Source organism: Somniosus microcephalus, chromosome 3 (assembly GCF_052327205.1).
Source record: "Somniosus microcephalus isolate GS21.2 chromosome 3, FLI_Smic_1.0, whole genome shotgun sequence".
NCBI lineage: Eukaryota > Metazoa > Chordata > Chondrichthyes > Squaliformes > Somniosidae > Somniosus > Somniosus microcephalus.
In genome coordinates this window covers 171,028,469-171,053,955 of record NC_140989.1, presented here as the reverse complement: position 1 = coordinate 171,053,955, position 25,487 = coordinate 171,028,469, and the positions used below count along the sequence as shown (strand labels likewise).

Here is a 25,487-nt window from a genome sequence, read left to right as displayed (position 1 = left end):
ACTTGTTATAAAACAGCTTGGCCATGAGCAATGCCACAGAAGATCCACTGGTAATAGAAATGTTTGTGAGCCATTGTAAATCCCTCTTGTTTTGTTGGCCCAGGGAGTTCTTAGATGACCCAAACTCTCATCAGTAATGAGGTGGACCACAGCAAACAGGTACATCTTCAGAGCCGCATGAAGACTTCAGTTTATGTCAAGCGACTTGCATGACTTCTGTTGATTTGCATTCCACAAACCTATTTCATTTGAAGACAAAACGAAGATGGCGCTTCTTGGATTTTTTTTTGTCGCGTGCGAAGGAGCTCAGTGAACGGTACAGCTGAAGAGAAAAATGAAGGACACTAATTGATATTTGAGAGAGTTTTGTTTTTGTTACAAAGAAATGAAGGCATTTATTTTTTTTCGTGATCATGATGATGGAATTCTTACATAGAGTGAAATATAGTTAAGTTTCCAGAGTGCAAAAATAAATTAAGGACGATCAGGGTAATTTCAAAGTATGATTCTCAATCAGCACACTCCATTTGTTGCTTCCGAATCACAGGTGTTTATTTCCAACTGTAGCACTTTTATTTTTGAGAGTTGAGACCTCTTCTTCTCAAGTCCAATAGTGTTGCATGTATCAATGGACATGCCTTCTCAGTTCTATTGTGCCAGGTGAAGGTTTTATGATGAAATGTTGCTCATAAGATACCTTAATAATCTTCCGGCAATTCAGTTTGGTGCACAGACACTTGAAGGTTTGTACCTTTAGGCCGAGGTCAAGTGAGTCTGTCTCAGTATACTATCAAAGTATTCAAGCAATGTCATTTGTGTAAACGATGGCATCATAATTTGCTTTTCTTCCTATTTCATGCCCATTGTCTGCCTCTTGCTATTGCACTGCCCTCCTTCAGCTAGAATGAGGTGGTGGGGTGGGGGGCTACTGTAGCCACAGCTCCTTTATACTGTGCTGTATTAGCTGACAAGAGGTGAGCTTTGTGGGCAGAATCGATCTCCCTGTTTCTCTGTAGAAGCTCCATACAGCATCAGTCCCTGTGAATGGGACTCACCAGGTTTTGATATTCATGCTGATGGGAGAGTAGAGTGCAGCAGGTTAAACCTGGGATCCAATCCAGTCTATATCGATCAGATGAAGGTTATTGTCTACTTGCTAGATGTAACTGTCCTATGTAAAGTGACTGAGTAGACTCCTCCCAGTTCCTAGTGGGTCTGAGCCCTACAGCAACCTGGCTCAGGGGGCCCTAATGATGCCTGGTGTGGGAAGTGGAAAGATCCATTCATTGGAGGTCTCATGAGGTTGGAGCACCTTGTACTGTATAGCTGGCTGTGCTATATCTGGACGAGGAGACCTAGATGCTGACATTTGGTGATAGAATTGACCAAACTGTTCAAGTCCCCATCATTTTGATGAGCACAAAATTCACCCAATTTTTCTTGAATTCCAAGGTAAATATTTAAAACCGAATCAAATGTTGACCCATCTTTGCATCGATTATACCACTACAAGGCTATCGGGTACCCTAATAAATCCAGGTAGTTTAAGAAGTTTGTGAAAGATTTCCGCTGTCATGTAGGCTTTGTAAACAAACAGTGGGTGTTAGTGCGATCACCAGAACAAACCAAAAGAATTGCAACTAACCGTCCTGCTTATTACTTGTATTGTGGACTATTATCATAGTGTTCCTTATGCACTACTAGTTCACTGGGCAATTCTACAGCTGTAACGATACTTGTGTGGGATATGTGTTAAATTACTGGCTGGTTTCTGGGATACGACCCAACATTCTATTAATCCTGAAATAAAATCAGTTGCTGTTAAATATGTACTGAACAAAATATATACACCAATGTAAATAGTAGTACAGCATTCATTATTAAAAAGAGTAGAACTCTTATTAACACATTGTATTGTTACAGTGAAGATTAAAGCGTTGATTAGAAATGATGCCTAGTTTGCAGTAAGGGAAAGCAGACTCCTTGCGTAGATGCATAGTACAACTTATTTATTGAAACATTTACAAAAGTGTCTAAAACAGCTCAAATATAGCCTGAGCTCAGAATAAAATTAAAACTTGAAAAGGCTGGAAAACTGGAGTGAAAATAGAAAATGCTGGAAAAACACAGCAGACCTGCCAGCATGAGTGAGGAAAAGACAAGTTAATGTTTTGGGTGGATATCATTTCTGGAATTGTTTTAGTGAAAATCACATTGACCCATTTCAACAGTTGAATAGAGATTTTCCTGTTCCTCAGGAGGAGGAGGGTAGGATACCTCCATTAGCAGGAGCAAGCGTGTTATTGCTTTGAGAAGGACATTTAGTCAGTCCCTTTGGCTGGGATAAGATTGCATAGAATTTACAGCGCAGAAACAGGCCATTCGGTCCATCAGGTCTGTGCCAGTGTTTATGCCCCACACGAGCCTCCTCCCACCTTACTTCATCTCACCCTATCAATATATCCTATTCCTTTCTCCCTCATGTACTTATGTAGCTTCACTTTGATTGTCTAAGGATGCCCAGCAAGGGCTCATAAGCCATGTCTGTCACTCTCTCTCTCTCTCTCTCTCTCTCTCTCTCTCTCTCTCGAGAGAGAGAGAGAGAGAGAGAGAGAGAGATGAAAAGAAAGTCTTGCATTTATATAGCACCTTTCACGACCTCAGGACGTCCCAAAGTGCTTTACAACCAATTAAGAGCTTTTTAAGTGTAGTCACTGTTGTAATGTAGGAAATACAGCAGCCAATTTGCACACAGCAAAGACCCACAAACAGCAATGAGATAAGGACCAGATAATCTGTTTTTTAGTGATGTTGGTTGAGGGATAAATATTGGCCAGGAAACCGGGGAGAACTCCCCTGCTCTTCAAGACCAACTACAGAGACTTGAGCACATAGTCCAGGCTGACATTCCAGTGCAGTACTGAGGGAGTGCTGCACTGTCAGAGCCGCCATCTTTTGGATGAGACGTTAAGCCAAGACCCCGTCTGCCCCCTCAGGTGGACGTAAAAGATCCCACGGCACTATTTGAAAGAAGAGCAGGGGAGTTCTCCCTGGTATCCTGGCTAATGTTTATCCCTCGGGTCAACACCTACAAATCACATGATCTCAACATTTACCTCATTGCTGTTTGTGGGAGCTTTGCCTACAAAACAACAGTGACTACACTTCAAAAGCGATTCACTGGCTGCAAAACCCTGTGGGATGTCCTTCTGACATGAATGGAGCTATACATTTGCAAGTTCCTACCTTCCAACTGCTTTTGCCAGCAACTAGGAGGAATGCCAATGCGATCTTCCTTTCCTCCATCTCCCCTCTGCCCCTTTCTCAACACCCACTCATTGAGAAGCTGCTGGTCTCTGCTGTTTGCCTCTCCACAACAGCAGTGTTGAAATCATGGGGATTGAATCTGCACTCCCTCCGTTTCCAAGGCTAGTGCGTTACTGGTCCTATGTGCTGTACTGGTTGGTTATTTATTGTTCTTGTAATTCTGTAATAGTGTAAAGGCATTAACAACCTCATACCTGAACTGTTATTAACTGCAGCATTTGTTACAAAAAAATAAAAATTTTAGCAGAAGAGCTATAATGATTTTTAAAAGGACAAAAATAATTTGTTGGTTCATATTGGTGAGCATTGAGATTTATGTTGAATGAAATTAAGTTGTAGAATTTTTGGGGCATTAAAATATTCAGAATCACTTGAAGTCTTTTAACCCTTTTCATAGAATTTTACAGCACAGCAGGAGGCCATTTGGCCCATCGTTCCTGTGCCAGCTCTTTGAATCAAATTAGTTCCACTCCCCTGCTCTTTCCCCACAGCCATTGCAATTTTCTCCCTTTCAAGTATTTATCCAATTCCCTTTCAGGCAGCTTTTTTCTCCAAAACAATGTGAACTTCTCAGTGCTCAGTATCTGGTTGACCTTTTCGGGATTTTGAGCTTTTATGCCTCTCTCCACCCCGCCAATCAATTGGAACTTAGTTCCCTATCTCGCCCCTTGAATTTGAAGGTTGTGGGTTCAAACTCCACTTCAGGACTTTGGAGCACATGATCTCGGCTGACACTCCAGTGCAGCAGGGAGGGAGGAAGTACTGCATTGTTGGAGGTGCTGTTCTTTAGATGAGATGTTAAAAACTAAGGCCAATTCTCCCTGTTCAGTGGTTTCAAGTAAACATAAAAGATCCCGTGACACTCTTCGAAGAGGAGCAGGGAGCTTTCCTAGGTCCATGCCAACATTTATCCCTCAAACTACACCACCAGAATCAGACTGACTGGTCATTCATCTCATTGCTGTTTGTTGGATCTTGCTGTGTGCAAAATGACTGTTTAAACAATCACTGCCCTTTAAAGTAGTTCATTAATACGAAGCATGTGAGACATTTTGAAGAGATATGACAAGGCACTATACAAATACAATTCTTTATCAAAAATTAAAACTTGCTTTGAATTTATAATTCACAAAAAAGCAAGCCCCTGTGCTGAGAGTTTTCATATTTTGGCTTTCTGTTTCAGTTCAGTTTTCTCTGGTTGAAAGTAAAAAAAAATCAATGTTTTATGATTACTAAATTAATGGCTTTGGAATAATTTAGAAACTAAGTTCTCATAGTGGACTGGTTCTTTTCATTAGAACCATACAGCACAGAAGAAGGCCATTCAGCTGTGTCTGTGCTGGCTCTTTGAAAGAGCTATCCAATTTGTCCGATAACCCTGCAAATTTTGATGTTTCAAGTATATATCCAATTCTCTTTTGTAAGTTACTATTGAATCTGCTTCCACCACCCTTTCAGGCAGGGCATTCCAGAGCACAACAACTCACTGTGTAAAAAAAAAAAAAAAAAAATTCATTTCCCCTCTGGTCCTTTTGCCAATTACCTTAAATCTGTGTCCTCTGATTACCGACCCTTCTGCCAGTTTCTCCTTATTTACTCTATCAAAACCATTCATGATTTTGAACATCTCTATTAAATCTCCCCTTAACCTACTCTGCTCTAAGAAGAACAATCCCAGCTTCTCTAGTCTCTCCATATTATATTGCATACTTTGCCTTTCTCCCGCTGAGATGCTTCTTATTCCTATGGTTTGGTCAAAGTACTTTAAGGTTTTATTTAGGGGAGCTAGGTTCTTGGTGTTTTGTCCAGTTTATGATGTCAGGGTAGATTTTCAGCTCTTGGGTAATGCCCACCTCTATGATATCATTGATGGTGTGTGTTGTAACTGACCATACAAGTTGTTAATTACATAACTGTATAATTCTTAGGGAAGCATATGATGTAGCAAATTAAATAAGTAACCACACAGTAAAGTGACCGCACAACTAAATAGCGGAGGAATGTAAATTGTGATGTGAAGAGGAAGGTCAGTAATGTATTAAAATAAATGACTTCTCCATTTGAGATCCATGACCATTTAAAGGAGATAGTTGCTTTGAGGGAGGGGAAAGCAGTTTCATTGTGTCCTTGGAGATTGTACTGAGAGGGGGAGGAGGGAAAGTTTAATGTATTTCCTTCCATCCAGCTCTGGGATCAGTACACACCAGTCCTCTCTCATTATCCAGCCAAGAAACCCAGCGTAGTTAGATTTCACAAGGGCTTCAGTAGTAACTAATAGGACAATAAAACTAATAATCATTCTGTAACTAATAAAAGTGTATTTGTTTTTAGTTTGTAATATAATTACACCTGTATAAATATGTAGTAAAAGAAAGACTTGCATTTATACAGTGCCTTTCACGACATCAGGACATTCCAAGATGTTTTACAGCAAATTAAGTACTTTTGAAGTGTAGTCACTGTTGTAATGTAGAAAATGTGGCAGCCAATTTGCGCACAGCAAGCTCCCACAAACAGCAGTGTGATAATGACCAGATAATCTGTTTTTAGTGATGTTGGTTGAGGGATAAATATTGGCCATGACCCAGGGAGAATGCATTTGCTCTTTTTCGAAATAGTGCCATGGGCTTATGTCCATCTGAGAGGGCAGGCGGGCCCTCAGTCTAACATCTCATCTGAAAGATAGCATTTCCAACAGTGTAGCACTCCCTCAGTACGGCATTAAGAACATAAGAAATAAGAGCAGGAGTAGGCCATTTGGCCCTTCGAGTCTGCTCCGCCATTCAGTAAGATCATGGCTGATTTTCTACCTCATCTCCACTTTCCTGCACTATCCCCATATCCCTTGATTACCTTAATATTCAAAAATCTATCGATCTCTATCTTGAATATACTCAACGACTGAGCCTCCATAGGCTTCTGGGGTAGAGAATTCCAAAGATTCATCACCCTCTGAGTGAAGAAATCACATTTCTCCACATTGTATTCCATTTGCCATGTTCTTGCCCACTCACTTAGACTGTCTATAACCCCTTGAAGCCTCCTTGCATCCTCCTCACAACTTACATTCCCACCCAGCTTTGTATCATCAGCAAACTTGGATATATTACATTTGGTCCCCTCATCCAAATCATTGATATAGATTGTGAATAGCTGAGGCCCAAGCACTGATCCTTGCGGTACCCCACTAGTTACAGCCTGCCAACCCGAAAATATCGGGTGCATTAAAGTGTTGGCTTGAATTATGGGCTCAAATCTCGAGTGGGGCTTGAACCCACAACCTCCTGACTCACAGGTGAGACCGCTACTGAGCCACAGCTAAAACCTAAATATGTAGTAATCAGATAAAACACAGATGACCAGCTAACGACAAAAGTGCAGGTAATTTATATATTAATTTATTAGTTGCGGATGTAGCCAGGATGTTTCTGTTAATGTCGAAGACCAATAACTAGTATTCTATTGGTGAGGCGGCTGCTTTTGTTGTGGTGGGAAGCATAGTCTTCCGGAACAATGCTCTCCTACTTATTCATGTTTGTTCGTAGTTGATCCTAGCAGTAACAGCTGTGTAGAAAAGCATGGTTACCAGTAATGGGTGCAACCATCACTGAACTGCTGTTCATGGATGCGATCGCAGTTGTGCAAAACTGAAAGATAAATGATTACTTATTCTGTAATAAGTACTACTGGTCACAGAGTTGCCTCAAATTATTTCATTGTTAAACTTGCAGTAAGAGTTTGTAACATTACATTTGCAGTATACGTGGTTTGTGTGTGTGTGTGTATACCGATACTTGATATCCGCACTGAAGCTCCCTGCTAGCTCAAACATGGGAGTCCAGGCTGAATTAAAACTCCTTGTCTTGTTTTACAAAAGGGTGTGATCCCAAGGCTGTAATTGTTCTCCAAGTTCAGTCACAAATTAAACACTGGAGTTTCACTCTTGATAAAGTGCTCTAAACTCTCCCAGTTAGAAACTGCATTTTAATCACCCTCAGCTCTTTGTTTAGGGAAAACTGCTTTATTAATTTAGAGGATTGCCTGTACAATTTGTTGAAGTACAATAGTTAAGCATGCAGGCTACCAATTCATTTGAGAGTAGATTGGCAATAATAATCCACATATTATTTTGTTTATTGGCTACTTGTAATCAGATTTTTTTTTTAAAACAAAACACATTCCACCTCAACATATCTGAGCCATATCAGAGACCTGGGATTACTTGAAATAATCAAGAGATTTAATAATTGGAAGTTATTAATTCAAGGGTTAGAATGCTTCAGAGTAGTCCCTGGAAAGCTTAGGTTTTAAAGATGAGTAACTGGAATCGTGGCTCTCCGAGAAATATATCTTCCAAACACTTCAAATCTTTTTCTGAGGTGTGTAGTAGTGGTCCTGAAGGAAATCTTTTTGCATGCAGACTGAACCCAGACCACGTGGAGAAGTGCTTCTGACACTCTTCATTCAACCCTCATGTTTCACTAACAGCACGGAACTATTCCAACACTTTATCTGCTTATGGCATTTAACATACATGTTAGTTCTCCAACCACTCGGGTTTATCGTGGAATACAACTGTATCGTAAACCTCTCCACAATTTAATTCTGAATCAAAACTAGACTTAACTAAGATCAGTATTGTTATGTATTTGGCGGAGGTGAAAAGTAAATATGAGGTGTAAAGAACATTTTCTTCAGTGATATGTTCAATACCACCATTGCTAAATGTAGCTCTTGCTGCATTGTTCCAGCAAGATTGGCTATTTACATGACAGTGTTATATAGTTTTTACTGTGGCAACACAGATATATATCACAGTCTCAGCCCACATGCCAGAGTTAATCAACATCTATTATTTTACCTCCCTGGGTCAAAATTCTGGAACTGCCTAACAGCATTGTGGGAGTACCTTCACCATGTAGACTACAGCGGTTCGAGAAAAAGGCCCACCATCACCTTCTCGGGCAACCAGGGATGGGCAATGCCAGCCTTGCCAGCATCTGAGAATGAATTTTTTTAAATGAGTGGAAAATGCTAGCCATGGCTCACGAGTCCCCAGTGTCTGTTGAAATACACTAAAGGGTGCGATGTCTCTGGAAAAGACCAAGAGGTGATCTGATAGAAGTTTTTTAAATTATGAAGGAGTTCAATAGGGTAGACGTAGTGATGTTTCCACTTGTGGGGAAGACCAAAACTGGGGGCCATAAATATAAGATAGTCACCAATAAATCCAATAAAGAATTCGGGAGAAACATCTTTGCTCGAGAGTGTGATGGGAATGGAGAACTCGCTACCACAGGAGGTGGTTGAAGCAAATAGCATCGATGCATTGAAGGGGAAGCTAGATAAGTACATGAGGAAGAAAGGAATAGAAGGTTATGCTGATAGGATTAGATGAAGTAGGGTGGGAGGGGGCTCATGTGGACCATAAATACTGGCAGGGACCAGTTGGTGAAAATGGTCTGTTTCTGTGCTGTAAATTCTCTTTTTGTCAATGGTGCAGTGAGCTTTGCATACTTCAAACTTCTAACGATTTCAGCAAGGTTTTTTTTGCCACATGCAGACAAGAGGAAGTGGTTGAATAGTCCTGTGAACATCAAACATATCGGCATCTAACAATGTCTTGTAAATGGCCTGATTGAGGGGTCAATTGATCAGGTGACCTTGCACATTTTGTAAGCTGCTGAATCTAGGACTGCTTGAACGTTAACTGATTTTACGTACTGTATTTTTTAAATAAATGAAGATCCTGAATACCTCGAGCACGCCATTTATTTAGTCTCGGGTGCCTTCCTTGTTTCATAGCGTTATGCGTTGCCTGAACGTTGATGAGACTGCTATTCTGTGCTTTAGATTATTTTTATTGAGCAAAACGATGGCCTAGTGTTTCCTCTGCGTTTTCACCCAGACATGCCCGTAATCTGGACACATCACATGGCTTAAAGGATCGTGAAATTGTGGGTGTAAGTGAGCTACACGCTTAACTACAATAAGCTCTGAGTCGTCTCCATCTTTTACGACCATCAAACCCTCCACCGAAACTGGCCACGCCTCCATCTCAACCACAAATGATCTCCAATCGAACTTGTTCAGATGGGCCCCAATATTGCAACCAGGTTTTCAGGCACAGCAAGAAAGTAAGTCATTCTTCTGGTCTTATAATTGCAATTTTAAAAAATAATTTCTCCCTGAAACCTCTATTTTCTGTTTCTTCAACTCCATTTTTAGGGCAAAGTTTAAGTCACATTGACAGTGGAAAGGTTCCTAAACATGCTTTGTCTGATGTGCAGGAACAACAGTGAAATGAGTTGAAACTTTTACATTTTAAGACTCAAAAAAATAAATATGCTGGTGTGGGTTTTGATGTTTCTTTGGGCACTGAATGTTTACACCCATTTTATGTTCGGGTGTAGTCTAGTGCAATTGACAACTTAGGTGTAAAATGGGCACAAATTCAGGCCCAAGGTGGAAACTCCAGGCTGATTGTAAATGTACACTTCTTACATGTTAGCTAAGAGAAAAATAAGCATATTTCAGTTCGTGAGAAACTTGAGACGAAATGCTGATTGGGTGAGGCCGTCATGGAGTATCTCCATTCTGTCCCACCTGTACGGATAACCGTAACTGTCGTAAAGACAGCGGGGTTTGATTGATAGCTGGTTGACGACTGATGTCATATCTGGGGGTGGTATCTGACGCCATCTTGGCTATGCTTGAAGTACTGTACTACGAGAGAGAGAGTCAGGACTGAATAAATGGCACTCCACTACAACTGCTTAGGAGACTCGTAATTAAATTATTAAGATAACATTACATGGTACCAGGATTTATAGAACTCGCGATAAGGACATACAACAATGGAAGGAATAAAACCTCCAGCATCTCGTGAAGTGGTGCGCCGATAACAACCTGGCCCTTAACATCAAGAAAACCAAAGAAATTGTGGACTTCAGGAAGTCTAAAGGCGGAAGTCACACCCCCATCCACATCAATGGGGCTGTGGTGGAAAGGGTGGACAGCTTTAAGTTCCTCGGAGTCCACATCACGGAAGACCTCTCCTGGTCCCTCAATACCACCTCTCTGGTGAAGAAGGCCCAGCAGCGCCTATATTTCTTAGGGATGTAACCTGTCACCCCTGATCCTCTCTAACTTTTACCGCTGCACAATAGAGAGCATCCTGACGAACTGTATCACAGTGTGGTATGGCAGCTGCAGCTCCTATGACCGGAAAGCCCTGCAGTGGGTAGTCAAAACTGCCCAACGCATTACCGGCACCCGGCTACCGACCATAGAGCACATATACCAGAAACGCTGTTTACAGAGGTCACGGTCCATCATCAAAGACCCTACCCACCCCAGCCACAGTCTGTTCGCCCTCCTGCCATCTGGGAGACGCTACAGATGCATTCGCACCCGTACGACCCGATTTAGGAACAGCTTCTTTCCCAGGGCTGTCATCCTACTGAACTCCACAAATAAACTCTAAAGCCTGCACATCTGCCAATGCACTTTATTATGGTTATGTTTATGTTAATGTATTACAAGCCAAATGTATGTTGAATGTTTAAATGTCTTAATCTAAATGTACACTCTCGGGAGCCGCAATCCTACATTTCGTTGTACTGCACTTGTGCACTAACAATGACAATAAAAGTTGATTTGATTTGATACGATTTGACTAGAAGGAAATGTAGATGAAAATTGGCATGTCGTCAAGCAACGCTTTCTTCTCTATCTCACAGTGATTGACGCTTCGACTAGCTCTGGAACACGTAAAGTAGCTTTGTTGCTAACAGTGGCTGGCTCACAGGTAATCAAGCTGTTTAATACATTTATGTTTGCAGCCAAAGATGATAAAAATGATCTGGACAAGGTTATATAACGGTTCGACGAATACTGCACTCCAAAAAAGAATGAAACGTATGAGAGATTCGTGTTTCGCTCCTGCGTGCAAAAGCAAGGAGAATCCTTTGATTTTTTTTTGACGGACTTGAAAATAAAAGCACAAACATGCAACTTTAGGGACCTGAAGGAATCGATGATACGCCATCAAGTCATTTTTGGAATACTCAACAAGGTGGTGAGGGAGAGAATGCTTAGAGACAATGACCTAAATTTGGATGCAGCAGTGAAAATATGTCTGATGCGCTATCAATTACTCATAATGAGAGTTAAGAGAGTAACTAAAGGCTTTTATTAGCAAAGAACAGAGCATGCCTCTCGTGGTTGACTGGGTTCCAAGAAAGCAGGGGGCTGCAGGTCAATCACCTTTATACCTGGGCCTGTGTGGGTGGAGCCAGCCGAGACATGTTGAGGCATGCATAGGTACAACAGTGTGTAACAACAACAACAACAACAGTGGTTTACCACATTCACCCCTTGTTTAAAATTGAGTCCAGCGGGGTGAAGTGTACTAAAGGTTCGTGTAAGTAAGTCTATCAAGTGGCCTTGTATGCCGTCCTGATCGTCGTGGTGGCAGCGGTGATGGTGCAGCATCCAACGTTGAGTCTGGCGTCTCATTGAGTGGTTGGGTGGTCAATGACGGGTCCTGGGGCTGCGGCATGCCGTCTAGCGGGGTTGGGTTGTGGGTAGTGGTGGATGGCAATGGTAGTGTTTCAGGGGCACCCAAAGGTGCGAGATCTCGTGTGGGGGCTGTGTCCTCCCGCCCGTCCGGGTACGCTACGTAAGCGTACTGGGGGTAGGCGTGGTTAGTGGTGGATGGCGAGGGGGGTGTTTCGGGAGCACCCGAAGGTGCGAGGTCTCGTATGGAGACTGTGTCCTCCCGCCCGTCCGGGTACACCACATAAGCATACTGAGGGTTGGCATGGAGGAGGCTCACCCTCTCGACGAGGGGGTCCGTTTTATGGGACCTCACGTGCTTCCGCAGTAGGACGGGTCCTGGAGAAGTCAGCCATGTTGGTAACGAGGTCCCCGATGTGGACTTCCTGGGGAAGGAGAACATTCTCTCGTGAGGGGTAGCATTGGTGGCTGTACAGAGCAGTGACCGAATGGAATGGAGCGCCGCAGGGAGGACTTCCTGCCAGCGAGAGGTCGGAAGGCCCTTAGATTTCAAGTTTAAAAGGACTGCCTTCCAGACCGTCGCATTCTCCCTTTCCACCTGGCCATTCCCCTGGGGGTTGTAGCTGGTGGTCCTGCTTGTAGCGATACCTCTCGAGAGCAGGTACTGCCGGAGTTCGTCGCTCATAAAGGATGAGCCCCTGTCGCTATGAATATAGCTAGGGAAACCGAACAAGGTGAAGAGGTCATTCAGACATTTAATGACCGTGGTACTGGTCATGTCTGAGCAAGGGATGGCAAACGGGAAACGGGAGTACTCATCAATTATGTTGAGGAAGTACACATTGCGGTCGGAGGAGGGGAGGGGCCCTTTAAAATCGACACTCAGCCGTTCAAAGGGGCGCGTGGCTTTGATCAGGCTTGCTCTGTCTGGCCTATAAAAATGCGGTTTGCACTCGGCACAGATTTGGCAGTTCCTGGTCATGGTCCTGACCTCCTCGATGGAGTAGGGCAGGTTACGGGATTTGATGAAGTGAAAAAACCTGGTGACCCCCGGGTGGCAGAGGTCATTGTGGAGGGTCTTCAGTCTATCGACCTGCGTGTTGGCGCATGTACTACGTGATAGGGCATCTGGGGGCTCATTGAGTTTCCCGGGCCGGTACAAGATATCGTAATTGTAGGTGGAGAGTTCGATTCGCCACCTCAAGATCTTGTAATTCTTGATTTTGCCCCTCTGCTTATTATTAAACATAAAAGCTACTGAACGCTGGTCAGTGAGCAGGGTAAATCGTTTTCCGGCCAGGTAATGCCTCCAATGTCGCACAGCTTCCACAATGGCCTGGGCCTCCTTTTCGACAGAGGAGTGTCGAATCTCGGGGCCCTGGAGGGTCCTTGAGAAAAAGGCCACGGGTCTCCCCGCCTGGTTAAGGGTTGCAGCTAGGGCAAAGTCGGATGCGTCGCTCTCCACTTGGAAAGGGATGGACTCATCCACTGCATGCAGTGGCCTTCGCAATATCTCCTTTTATGAGAGTGAAGGCTGCACAGGCCTCTGCTGTCAGGGGGAAGGAGGTGGACTTGATGAGGGTTCTGGCTTTGTCCGCATAGTTGGGCACCCACTGAGCATAGTACGAGGAAAACCCTAGGCATCTCTTCAGTGCTTTTTGGCAGTGGGGGAGGGGGAGCTCCATAAGGGGGCGCATCCTGTCGGGGTCAGGGCCGATGACTCTGTTCTCCACTACACAGCCAAGAATGGCAAGGCGCTTGGTACGAAACATACATTTGTCCTTGTTGTATGTTAGGTTCAGCCGCTGGGCCGTACGGAGGAATTTCTCTAGATTAACATCATGGTCCTGCTGGTCGCGGCCGCAGATGGTGATGTTGTCTAGATAGGGGAAAGTGGCCTGGAGCGCGTTCTGGTCGACCATCCGGTCCATCTCCCGTTGGAAGACTGAAACCCCGTTGGTGACGCCGAAGGGAACTCTGAGGAAGTGGTAGAGACGACCGTCAGTTTCAAAAGCTGTGTACTGGCGGTCCTCAGCCCTGATGGGGAGCTGGTGGTATGCCGACTTCAGATCAATCGTCGAGAACACCCGGTATTGTGCTATCTGATTGACCATGTCAGATATGCGGGGGAGTGGGTATGCATCTAGCTGGGTGTAGCGATTGATCGTCTGGCTGTAGTCAATAACTAGGCGCTGTTTTTCGCCAGTCTTCACTACCACCACTTGTGCTCGCCATGGGCTGGTGCTACTTTCAATAATCCCTTCCTTCAGTAGTCTTGCTACCTCGGATTTAATGAAGCTCCTATCCCCGGCACTGTAACGCCTAGTTTTGGTAGCGATGGGTTTACAGTCGCGGGTGAGGTTAGCGAACAAGGAGGGGGGGGGGGGGGACTTTAAGGGTGGAGAGGCTGCAAATGGTGCGCGGCGGGCGATTTAAAAGCTGCTGGCTGCAGACTGTGAGTGGGGGGAGGGGTCCGTCGTACGCTAATGTGACACTCTTAAGGTTGCACTGAAAATCCAACCCCAGTAGAACGGCAGCGCAAAGATGGGGCAGGACCAGGAGTTTAAAATTTTTGTATTCTGTGCCCCTTACTGAAAGGGTCACTACACAGTAGCCACCGACGTCCGCTGACTGGGCTTTGGAAGCCAAAGAGATCCGATGTCGCGTCGGCAGGACCGGGAGAGAGTAACTGCGCACCGTGTCGGGGTGGATAAAGCTTTCCGTGCTCCCGCTGTCAAAAAGGCAGGTAGTGGCGCGGCCGTTTACCTTAATGTCTATCATGGACCTGGACAGTTGATGAGGGAGAGATTGGTCCAGCGTCACGGAGGCCAGCGTATGGTCGAGCGAGTCGATGTGGTCGTCAGATGAGGCGGTGGTTGAGTCCGGGTCCCCCGTGGTTGAAGTTGGAGACGTCCGAGATGGCGGACAAAATGGCGGCGCCCATGGTCCCGATCCCCACGCGGCTGGGGGAGCCCAAGATGGCGGACAAGATGGCTGCCCCCACGGTTCGCACGCGGCGCTGCTGGCGTTGGCGGTTTTACCTTTGCAGGCGCTGACATAGTGTCCTTTCTTCCCGCAGCCGGAGCAGGTAGCGTTTCTCGCCGGGCATCGTGCTCTGGGGTGTTTTGCCTGGCCACAAAAATAACATTTCTGTGCCTTGGACGTCGCAGCAGCAGTTGAAGGTGGCAGTCCCATGACCCAAGGTTGTGGCGTCCACGTTGCGGAGCGGTTAGGGGAGAAGGCGTCCATATTCCTGTGGGCTGCGTCGAGCGAGAGCGCGAGGGACACTGCCTTTCTCAGGTCCATTTCTCCCTTTTCCAACAGTCTCTGCCGGGAGTAGTCGGACCTTAGACCCGCAACAAAAGCATCTCGGATCAGTCCCTCCGTGTGTGCTGCGGCTGATGCTTCTTTGCAATCGCAGTCTCGGCCGAGTATCCGTAGTGCCCGTAGGAAGGCCTCCACTGATTCCCCGGGCTGCTGTCTGCGGGATCTTAAGAGGTGCCGGGCATAGACCGTATTTACCGGGCGTGCGTATTGCCCTTTTAGCAGACCGATAGCCGCCGCGTAGGTTGTCGCGTCCTGGATTATTGTATAAACTTGGTGGCTCACCTTTGAGGCCAGGATTTCCAACTTGTTTTCGTCCAGGGTCACAGTTGAGGCTTGCAGGTAGGCCTCGAAGCAACGCAGCCAATGCGTGAATTTGGTAGCCGAACCCGCTTCTTGGGGGTCTAGGTCCAGGCATGTTGGTCTGAGGGCTCGCAGCAGCTCCTGTTGCTCAGCGTTTGGTGCAGCAGCCTGCTGTTCAGCAAATGTCGACATTTTGTTTTTGCTAATAAAATTGATGCGCTATCAATTACTCATAAAAGACTGAGAGTTAAGAGAGTAACTAAAGGCTTTCATTAGCAAAGAACAGAGCATGCCTCTCGTGGTTGACTGGGTTCCAAGAAAGCAGGGGGCTGCAGGTCAATCACCTTTATACCTGGGCCTGTGTGGGTGGAGCCAGCCGAGACATGTTGAGGCATGCATAGGTACAACAGTGTGTAACAACAACAACCAGTGGTTTACCACAATGTCATGCTAGTGAACTCTCAGCTTTCGAAGGGAGTGCCCTGGGGCTAAAAAACCTGCCCGTGGATGTGGTACACAAAAGGGACACAAGAGGGCCCACGGAGTTCAAGATGATGATGCCTTACGAATGCAGACAGTGCGGTAATAAACACACAGCCAGACAGTGTCCTGCTTATGGGAAGAACTGTGCAAAATGTAAAGGCAGGAATCACTTTGCCAAGATGTGTTTTTGGGAAGAGAAGACTGAAGGTAAAAAGACAGTGCATGCTATTGAGACTGAAGAGACAGGAGCAGAGCCTTTGTTGGAATGGTGCAAAATGAGTCAAAACAGGGCAAAAATGCTAATGAAGTGCACTCTGTAGGACCAAAAACTGAAGTTTGGATAGCTCCCTTGCTGGTAAATGGCACCATTGTTCCCTTTAAGCTAGATACAGGTGCTAAGGCAAACCTCATAAGTTGGAGCAATGCACGGAATCTCAAAGTGCGACCTAAAATACTGAACAAGACAGTGTCTTTGAAGGCATACAATGGACAAAGCATTGAAACAAAAGGAACATGTAGGCTGAATGTTAAGGTAAAAAATCACATTCACCCTTTGACCTTTGTTATAGTGCCTGAAGGACATGAGTCACTGTTGGGGGATAAGGCCTGTGAGGATTTGGGCTTGGTTAAACGAGTCTATACCATCAATGAACTGAACTGTGTGCAGAGTGCCCCCCAAGATAGTACAAATCTGACTCATGAGACTATAGCACACAAATATGCAGATGTATTTCAGGGTTTCAGAGCACTGCCCTTTACATACTCCATCAAACTGAGAGAGGATGCACAACCTGTGATTCACACACCCAGGAGAGTTCCAGTGGCTCTCCGTGAAAAACTGAGGAAAGAGCTAGACCGCATGGAGGGACTAGCTGTCATAAAGAAGATTGAGGAACCGACTGACTGGGTAAATTCCACGGTCTGCGTCAATTCAAAGAAAACTGATAAATTGCGTGTCTGCATGAATCCCAAGGACCTTAACGCCAATATCAAAAGAGAGCACTACCAAGTTCCAAAGAGAGAGGAAATAGCGAAATGACAGAAGCGAAAGTCTTCTCCAAGATGGACGCCTCGCATGGTTTCTGGCAGTTGAAACTTGATGAAGTGCTAAGCTGTGCACTTTTAACACCCCGTTTGGTCGATACTCCTACCAGCGTCTGCCCTTTGGTATTAGCTCCGCCCCAGAAATCTTTCACAGAGCAATGGAGCAAATAATCGAGGGCCTGGAGGGAGTGCGGGTGTACGTGGATGATCTGGTAGTATGGGGCTCCACTCGGGGAGCACGACACCAGACTGGAGAAAACACTTCAGAGAATACAGCAGTATGGACTCAAACTAAATAAAGACAAATGTCAGTTCAGTGTCAATGAAATCACATTCCCCGGAGACAAGATCTCTACAGAGGGGATTCAGCCAGACAAGTCAAAGGTAAAGGCTATACATGACATGGAGAAACCAAAGGACAAGAAAGGGGTTCAGCGGGCCCTTGGCATGGTTAACTACCTAGGAAAATTCATTCCAAATCTAGCAGTGAAAACTGTTCATCTGAGAAAACTGCTGCACCAAAAGACAGAGTTCCAATGGGGACATGAACATGAGAGAGAATGGAAGGGGCTGGTGCACATTCTAGCAAGTGAACCCCTACTGAAGTTCTTCTGCCCTAAAGAGGACAAAAGTGTCCACAGATGCCTCTAAGAATGGATTAGGGGCTGTCCTTCTACAGGAAGATGGAGAATGGCGACCAGTGGCGTATGCGTCATGCTCCATGACGGCTATCGAGAAGGAGTGCCTTGGCTTGGCATTTGGGTGTGAAAAATTTCATACCTACATCTATGGTCTTCCCAAGGTTATCCTAGAAATGGACCATAAGCCACTGCTAGGAATCGCAAAGAAGAATCTGTGTGACACATCACCACGGATACAACGCCTAGTGATGAGACTTCAACGTTACGATTTTGAGCTAACATATGTGCCAGGGACACAAATGTTCATTGCAGACACACTATCCAAGGCTGCGCCTTATGCCACACAAAACAGTGAATCAGAAGAGGATGTGGATATGGTCTACGCAGCATTGCCCACCACACAGGAATAACTATCAGTGATAGTCACAGAGACATCAAAGGACCCAGTCCTGAGTAAAGTAATGAGAAATCTTCAAGAGGGCTGGAAGAAAGGGTCATGTAAACAATATTATCACATTCAGTCTGAGCTCTCTGTGGTCAATGGACTACTGCTTAAGTGTGACAGGATAGTAGTGCCCACCTCTATGCAACGAGAAATGCTCAACAGGATACATGAAGGGCACCTGGGTGCAGAAAAGTCAAAAAGGAGAGCACGTGAGGCACTCTACTGGCCAAACATGAACTCTGATATTGACCAGTTGATCAGCGAGTGTGCTACATGTCAGGAGTATCACTACAAGCAAACAAAAGAGACCCTCATTACCACAGAGCTCCCATCACAACCTTGGGAAAAGGTCGGAACTGATATATTTCACTATGAAGGAAAAGACTATTTGTTAGTTATTGATTATTATTCCAATTATCCAGAGATGGCTCTCTTGTCCAGTACCACATCAAGAGCTGTGATAACTCACCTGAAGTCAATCTTTGCCAGGCAGGGCATCCCTCTAACCCTGGTCTCTGATAATGGCCCTCCCTATGCCAGTCATGAGTTTCAGTCATTTGCTTCAGAGTACGAGTTTAATCATATAACTTCCAGTCCACTCTATCCTCAGGCTAATGGAAAAGCGGAGAAGGGGTTACAGATTGTGAAAAGACTATTAAAGAAAGCAGCACACAGCAACACTGACCCATATCTGGCCCTGATGTCGTACAGGGCGGGCCCGCTAGCAAGTGGCAAGTCTCAAGTCTCCAGCTGAGCTCTTACTGGGTCGGAAAATCCGTACACGACTTTCCAGTTATGTCACACCTGACCACAGAGATGAGGTGTGGGCAGACAAGGCTCGGAAACTACAACAGAAACAAAAAACACTTCATGACCGCACAGCCACTACACTAGTGCCTCTACAGGAGAAAGATATAGTTCGCATTGAAGGGCCTGAGTCTTGGCCTAAAAGAGCCACCGTTCTACAACAGGTCGCCCCCAGGTCATACAGTGTCATGACAGAGAACGGCAATGTGTTTCGCAGAAACAGGAGGCACCTACTGAAAACCACAGAGACCTTTCAGCCTCAGGAGGACAGAGAGGATGACGAGATGAGGGAAATGCCACAAAGAGACGAGATGAGGGAAATGCCACAAAGTGACGAAGGACACAGTAGTGATAATGTGACAAGGGACCTGTGTGGTACAGACATGAACTTAAGGGATACAACTGGGGTGGTTCAGCAAACACCCGTTCAGCCACGCAGGTCACAGCGCACCAGAAAGCCTGTAGTTAAACTTGACCTGTAGACAGCGATTGATAAGACTGTAAACAGTTAATGGACTCCTGGGTGTGGGTAAGGTTTATACCTACCTGCAATTAGTTCAATGGTGTAGTTACACTGACTGTTTCTATATGATGTTAACAAGTGTTCTATGTGTTATGTTGTTACTGTGTTATGTCTTCATTGAAGGGGAAGATGTACGGATAACCATAGCTGTCGTAAAGACAGCAGGGTTTGATTGACAGCTGGTTGACGGCTGACGTCATGTCCGGGGGCGGGATCCGACGCCATCTTGGCCATGCTTGAAGTACTGTACTACGAGAGAGAGAGTCAGGACTGAATAAATAGCACTCCACTACAACTGCTTGGGAGACTCGTAATTACGTTATTAAGATAACATTACACCACCCAAAGGATCACATTAATCACCGTTTTAACGCCTCCTTCCATTATCACTCTGGCTCATTGGGAGGTCGAGTTTAACTTTGAGTGTCCGATTAGCAGGCAACATGTCAAGCTGCCCCTGCCCCAAACAGGCATCCTCCCACGGCTGCTTCTGCCCGACACTGGCAGTCGCAGTCCCATTATCACCATAGGATCTCCATTTGCACATTTAAAGGGGCCTTCCACCTGAATCAGGCAGGTGCTTCAGTCTCCCACCGGAAAGCCCCTGTGAAAGTTGCAGTGGGTGGATTATTGGTACTAACAGGACGGTAAGTCTACCGAGTCCATTTTTTTCCCCATTGTGGCAAGTTAGCATCGACCGAAGTGTTTTTGAGCTCCTGCACTGCTCCAGATAAGCTTATTAAGGCTACAGGGGTGTTGCGATGAATGTTCCCCCTAATTTTTTTGGGTGCGCGGTCTCTTTAACGGGCTGTGTGGCCCATTCAAAATTTCTCGCATGCGAAAAACAGGAAGGAGAGAAGCAAAAGTGGCAGTCAGAGAAATCAAGGGTTTAAATCAAACATGGCCACAGTAAATAATTCTAAAAGGTCTAAGAGTGTTAAAAAAACAAGCCTGAAGGCTTTGTGTCTTAATGCGAGGAGCATTCATAATAAGGTGGATGAATTAGCTGTGCAAATAGATGTAAATGGATATGATATGATTGGGATTACGGAAACATGGCTCCAGGGTGACTAAGGCTGGGAACTCAACATCCAGGGGTAGTCAATATTCAGGAAAGACAGGCAAAAAGGAAAGGGAGGTGGGGTAGCATTGCTCATTAAAGAGATTAACACAATTGTAAGGAAGGATATTAGCTCTGATAATGTGGAATCTGTATGGGTAGAGCTGAGAAATACCAAGGCGCAGAAAACGTTAGTGGGAGTTGTATACAGACCCCCAAACAGTAATGCAGAGGTTGGGGATGGCATTAAATGGGAAATTAGAGACGCATGCAATAAGGGCACAGCAGTTATCATGGGTGACTTTAATCTACATATAGATTGGGCTAACCAAATTAGTAACAATACTGTGGAGGAGGAATTCCTGGAGTGTATACGGGATGGTTTCCTGGACCAATATGTCGAGGAACCAACCAGAGATCAGGCCATCTTAGACTGGGTATTATGTAATGAGAAAGGAATAATTAGCAATCTTGTTGTGCGAGGCCCCTTGGGGCAGAGCAATCATAATATGATAGAATTCTTCATTAAGATGGAGAGTGAAGTATTTGACTCAGAGACTAGGGTCCTGAATTTAAATAAAGGAAACTACGATGGTATGAGGCGCGAGTTAGGTAGGATTGATTCGGGAATGTTACTTAAAGGGTTGACGGTGAAATGGCAAACATTTAAAGATCGCATGGATGAACTACAGAATTTGTTCATCCCTGTTTGGCATAAAATAAAACAAAAAAGGTGACTCAACCGTGGCTAACAAGGAAAATTAGGGAAAGCATAAGATCCAAGGAGAGGACATATAAATTGGCCAGAAAAAAAGCAGTAAACCTGAGGATTGGGAGCAGTTTAGGATTCAGCAAAGGAGGACAAAGGGATTAATTAAGAAGGGGAAAATAGAGTATGCGAGTAAGCTTTCAGGGAACATAAAAACTGACTGTAAAAACTTCTTTAGATATGTGAAGAGAAATAGATTGGTGAAGTCAAGCGTAGGTCCCTTGCAGTCAGAATCGGGAATTTATAATGGGGAACAAAGAAATGGCTGACCAATTAAATACATACTTTGGTTCTGTCCTCACAAAGGAGGACACAAATAATCTCCCAGAGATGTCGGGAAACATAGGGTCTAATGAGAGGGAGGCACTGAATGAAATCAGTATTTGTAGGGAAATGGTGTTAGGGAAATTGACGGGATTGAAGGCCGATAAATCCCCAGGGCCTGATAATCTACATCCTATGGTAACTGGTAGAATAGATAAGGGAGAACCAGTGGATGTGGTGTATTTGGACTTTCAGAAGGCTTTCGATAAGGTCCCGCATAAGAGATTAGCGTGTAAAGTTAAGGCACATGGGATTGAGGGCAAGGTACTGACTTGGATAGAGAACTGGTTGGCAGACAGGAAGCAAAGAGTTGGCATAAACTGGTCTTTTTCCGAGTGGCAGGCAGTGATTAGTGGGGTACTGCAGGGATCGGTCCTAGGACCCCAGCTATTCACAATATATATTAATGATCTAGACGAGGGAACTAGATGTAATATAATAACATAAGAAATAGGAGCAGGAATAGGCCAATTGGCCCCTCGAGCCTGCTCCGCCATTCAATAAGATCATGGCTGATCTGATCCTAACCGCCAATCCACTATCACAGAACCATCTCCTGAATCTAACAGAATTAGACACACGAAATAGGAGCAGGATCAGGCTACACGGCCCCTGGGCCCGCTCCGCTACCCACAGGGCCATGACCGATCCGAACCTAGACTCATGTCCAAATTCCTGCCCGCTCCCCGTAACCCTTAATTCCCTTCTAGGAAACTGTCTATTTCTGTTTTAAATTTATGTAATGATGTAGCTTCTACAGCTTTTTCAGGCAGCATATTCCATGGACCTACCACCCTCTGAGTGAAGTAGTTCCTCCTCATCTCAGTTTTGAAAGAGCAGCCCCTTATTCTAAGACTATGCCCCCTAGTTCTAGTTTCACCCATCATCGGGAACATCTTCCCCGCATCCACCCGATCCGACCCCTTCACAATCTTATATGTTTCAATAAGATCGCCTCTCATTCTTCTGAACTCCAATGAGTAGAGTTCCAATCTACTCAACCTCTCCTCATATGTCCATCCCCTCATCCCCGGGATTAACCGAGTGAACCTTCTTTGTACTGACTCGAGAGCAAGTATGTCCTTTCTTAAGTATGGACACCAAAACTGTACGCAGTATTCCAGGTGCGGCCTCACCAATACCTTGTACAACTGAAGCAATACCTCCCTATTTTTATATTCTATCCCCCTAGCAATGAAAGCCAACATTCCATTGGCCTTCTTAATCACTTGCTGCACCTGCATACTAACCTTTTGAGTTTCGTGCACCAGGACCCCCAGATCCCTTTGTACTTCAGTACTTTCCAGTTTCTTGCCATTAAGATAATAACTTGCTCTATGATTTTTCCTGCCAAAGTGCATAACCTCACACTTTCCAGTATTCTATTCCATCTGCCAAATCTCTGCCCACTTACTTAGCCTGTCAATGTCCCCTTGCAGGTTTTTTTATGTCCTCCTCACTCACTACTTTCCCTCCCATCTTAGTATCATCTGCAAACTTTGATATGTTACACTCGGTCCCCTCCTCCAAATCGTTAATATAGATTGTAAAGAGTTGGGGACCCAGCATTGACCCCTGCGGAACACCACTAGTTACTGATTGCCTGTCTGAGAATGAACCATTTATCCCAACACTCTGCCTTCTGTTAGATAGCCAATCCTCTATCCATGCCAGAATATTACCCCCAATCCCGTGATTTTTTATCTTAAGCAATAATCTTTTGTGTGGCACCTTCTCAAATGCCTTTTGGAAGTCTAAATACACTACGTCCACTGGTTCCCCTTTATCCACCCTATACGTTACTTCCTCAAAGAACTCCAGCAAATTTGTCAAACATGACTTCCCCTTCATAAAACCATGCTGACTTTGTCCTATTAAATTATTATCCAAATGTCCTGTTACTGTCTCCTTAATAATGGACTCCAAAATTTTACCTACCACAGATGTTAGGCTAACCGGTCTATAGTTTCCAGCCTTCTGTCTACTGCCCTTTTTAAATAAGGGTGTTACATTAGCAGTTTTCCAGTCTGCCGGGACCTTTGCCGAGTCCAGGGAGTTTTGGAAAATTATTACCAATGCATCCACAATCCCTACAGCCACTTCCCTCAAGACCCTAGGATGTAAGCCACCAGGTCCAGGTGATTTATCCGCCTTGAGTCCCATTATTTTACCGAGTACCACTTCCTTAGTGATTTTGATCGTGTTTAGCTCCTCCCCCCCCTTTAGCCCCCTGTTTGTCCAGTGTTGGGATATTCTTAGTGTCTTCTACTGTAAAGACTGATGTAAAATATTCATTCAGTGTTTTTGCCATCTCCATATTTCCCACCATTAATTTCCCGGTCTCATCCTCTAAGGGACCAACATTTACTTTAGCCACCCTTTTTCTTTTTATATAACTATAAAAACTCTTACTATCTGTTTTTATATTTTTTGCTAATTTACTTTCATAATCTATCTTCCCTTTCTTAATCAATCTTTTTGTTATTTTTTGCTGTCTTTTAAAGTTTTCCCAATCCTCTATCCTCCCACTAGATTTGGCTACCTTATATGCCCTTGTTTTTAGTCGAATACTATCCTTAATTTCTTTACTTAGCCACGGATGGCTGTCTTTTCTTTTACACCCTTTTCTTCTCAGTGGAATATATATTTTTTGGAAGTTGTAAAATAACTCCTTGAATGTACACCACTGATCATGTATCGTCTTACCCTTTAATCTATTTTCCCAATCCACTCTACTCAATTCCGCTCTCATACCTTCATAGTCTCCTTTATTCAAGCTTAGCACGCTTGTTTGAGATCCAACCTTCTCACCCTCTAATTCAATATGGAATTCAACCATGTTATGGTCACTCATTCCAAGGGGATCCTTTACTAGGGCATTTTTAATTAATCCCGTCTCGTTACACAGGACCAGATCTAAGGTTGCTTGCCCCCTGGTCGGTTCAGTTACATTCTGCTCAAGAAACCCATCCCTAATACACTCAATGAACTCATCCTCAAGGCTGCTCTGCCCAATTTGATTTGTCCAATTAATATGATAGTTGAAATCCCCCATAATTATAGATGTTCCCTTATTACAAGCCTCAACTATTTCCTGATTGATACTCCGTCCAACAGAGTTGCCACTGTTCGGAGGCCTATAGACTACGCCCACGTGTTTTTTCCCCCCTTATTATTCCTTACCTCCACCCAAACTCTTTCATTATCCTGATCTTTTGACCCAATATCATTTCTCTGTATTACAGTGATTCCTTCCTTTATTAACATAGCCACCCCACCTCCCCTTCCTTCCTGCCTGTCCTTCCTGATCGTTAAATAACCTGGTATGTTTAATTCCCAGTCATTGTCACCCTGCAGCCATGTTTCTGTAATGGCCACAAGATCATACCCATATGTAGTTATTTGTGCCATTAACTCATCTATTTTGTTACGAATGCTACGTGCATTCAGATAGAGAACTTTCAAAGATGTTTTGTGACACTTAGTTCCTGCTTTTGCCCTTTTTATTACTTTACCTTTTACTCCATACCTTCTGCCCCTTCCTGACACGCTCTGGTTTTTAATTTCCCCACTGCTACCTAAGTCTATGACCTTCTCTGTTGTCATTTTTATTATTTGCTCTCTAGGAACCTCCCCCCCACTAGTTAGTTTAAAGCCCTCTCTACAGCCCTAGTTATATGATCCGCCAGGACTCTAGTCCCAGCACTGGCCAAGTGAAGCCCGTCCCAACGGAACAGCTCCCTCCTGCCCCAGTACTGGTGCCAGTGTCCCAGGAAGCAAAACCCATTTCTCCCACACCAGTCTTTGAGCCACGCATTGAACTCTCTAATTTTATTTGTCCTAGCCAAATTCGCTCGTGGCTCAGGTAATAATCCAGAGATTATTACCCTTGTGGTTCTGCTTTTTAATTTGGCCCC

The 25,487-nt window shown here is 44.6% G+C and overlaps 2 protein-coding genes across 6 annotated transcripts in view; one reads left to right on the top strand and one right to left on the bottom strand.

The window, feature by feature from the left end:
• The window catches only part of abhd12 (abhydrolase domain containing 12, lysophospholipase), a 130,333-nt gene extending 120,923 nt beyond the window's left edge, over positions 1–9,410 (top strand). For 3 of the 5 annotated variants that reach the window (XM_085981890.1, XM_085981892.1, XM_085981893.1), the window contains one exon: positions 9,236–9,410. In XM_085981890.1, coding sequence (XP_085838016.1) covers positions 9,236–9,311 — 76 coding nt within the window. In that variant the 3' untranslated portion in view covers positions 9,312–9,410. Of the gene's footprint in view, positions 1–103; positions 9,082–9,235 lie in introns of those variants that run through there. The other 2 variants (XM_085981891.1, XM_085981894.1) reach the window with 1 other exon arrangement.
• Positions 1,995–22,740, bottom strand: LOC147121545 (uncharacterized). The gene is made up of 2 exons (XM_085981887.1): positions 18,557–22,740; positions 1,995–15,676 (listed from the first exon to the last, which is right to left on the bottom strand). The coding sequence occupies exons 1-2, from the start codon at positions 18,583–18,585 to the stop codon at positions 14,209–14,211; spliced, it is 1,497 nt and encodes a 498-aa protein (XP_085838013.1). The 5' UTR covers positions 18,586–22,740; the 3' UTR covers positions 1,995–14,208.
• Positions 22,741–25,487: the final 2,747 nt, after the last annotated feature.

What these genes read in the sequence shown, in the direction of transcription:
- LOC147121545 (XM_085981887.1), bottom strand. Translation starts at nt 18,585, where the DNA reads ATGCCCTGCCTGGCAAAGATTGACTTCAG. An exon ending in CTGGCAAAGATTGACTTCAG is followed by an intron (nt 15,677 to 18,556) that starts GTGAGTTATCAC and finishes CAATTTTATTAG; the next exon opens with CAAAAACAAAATGTCGACAT.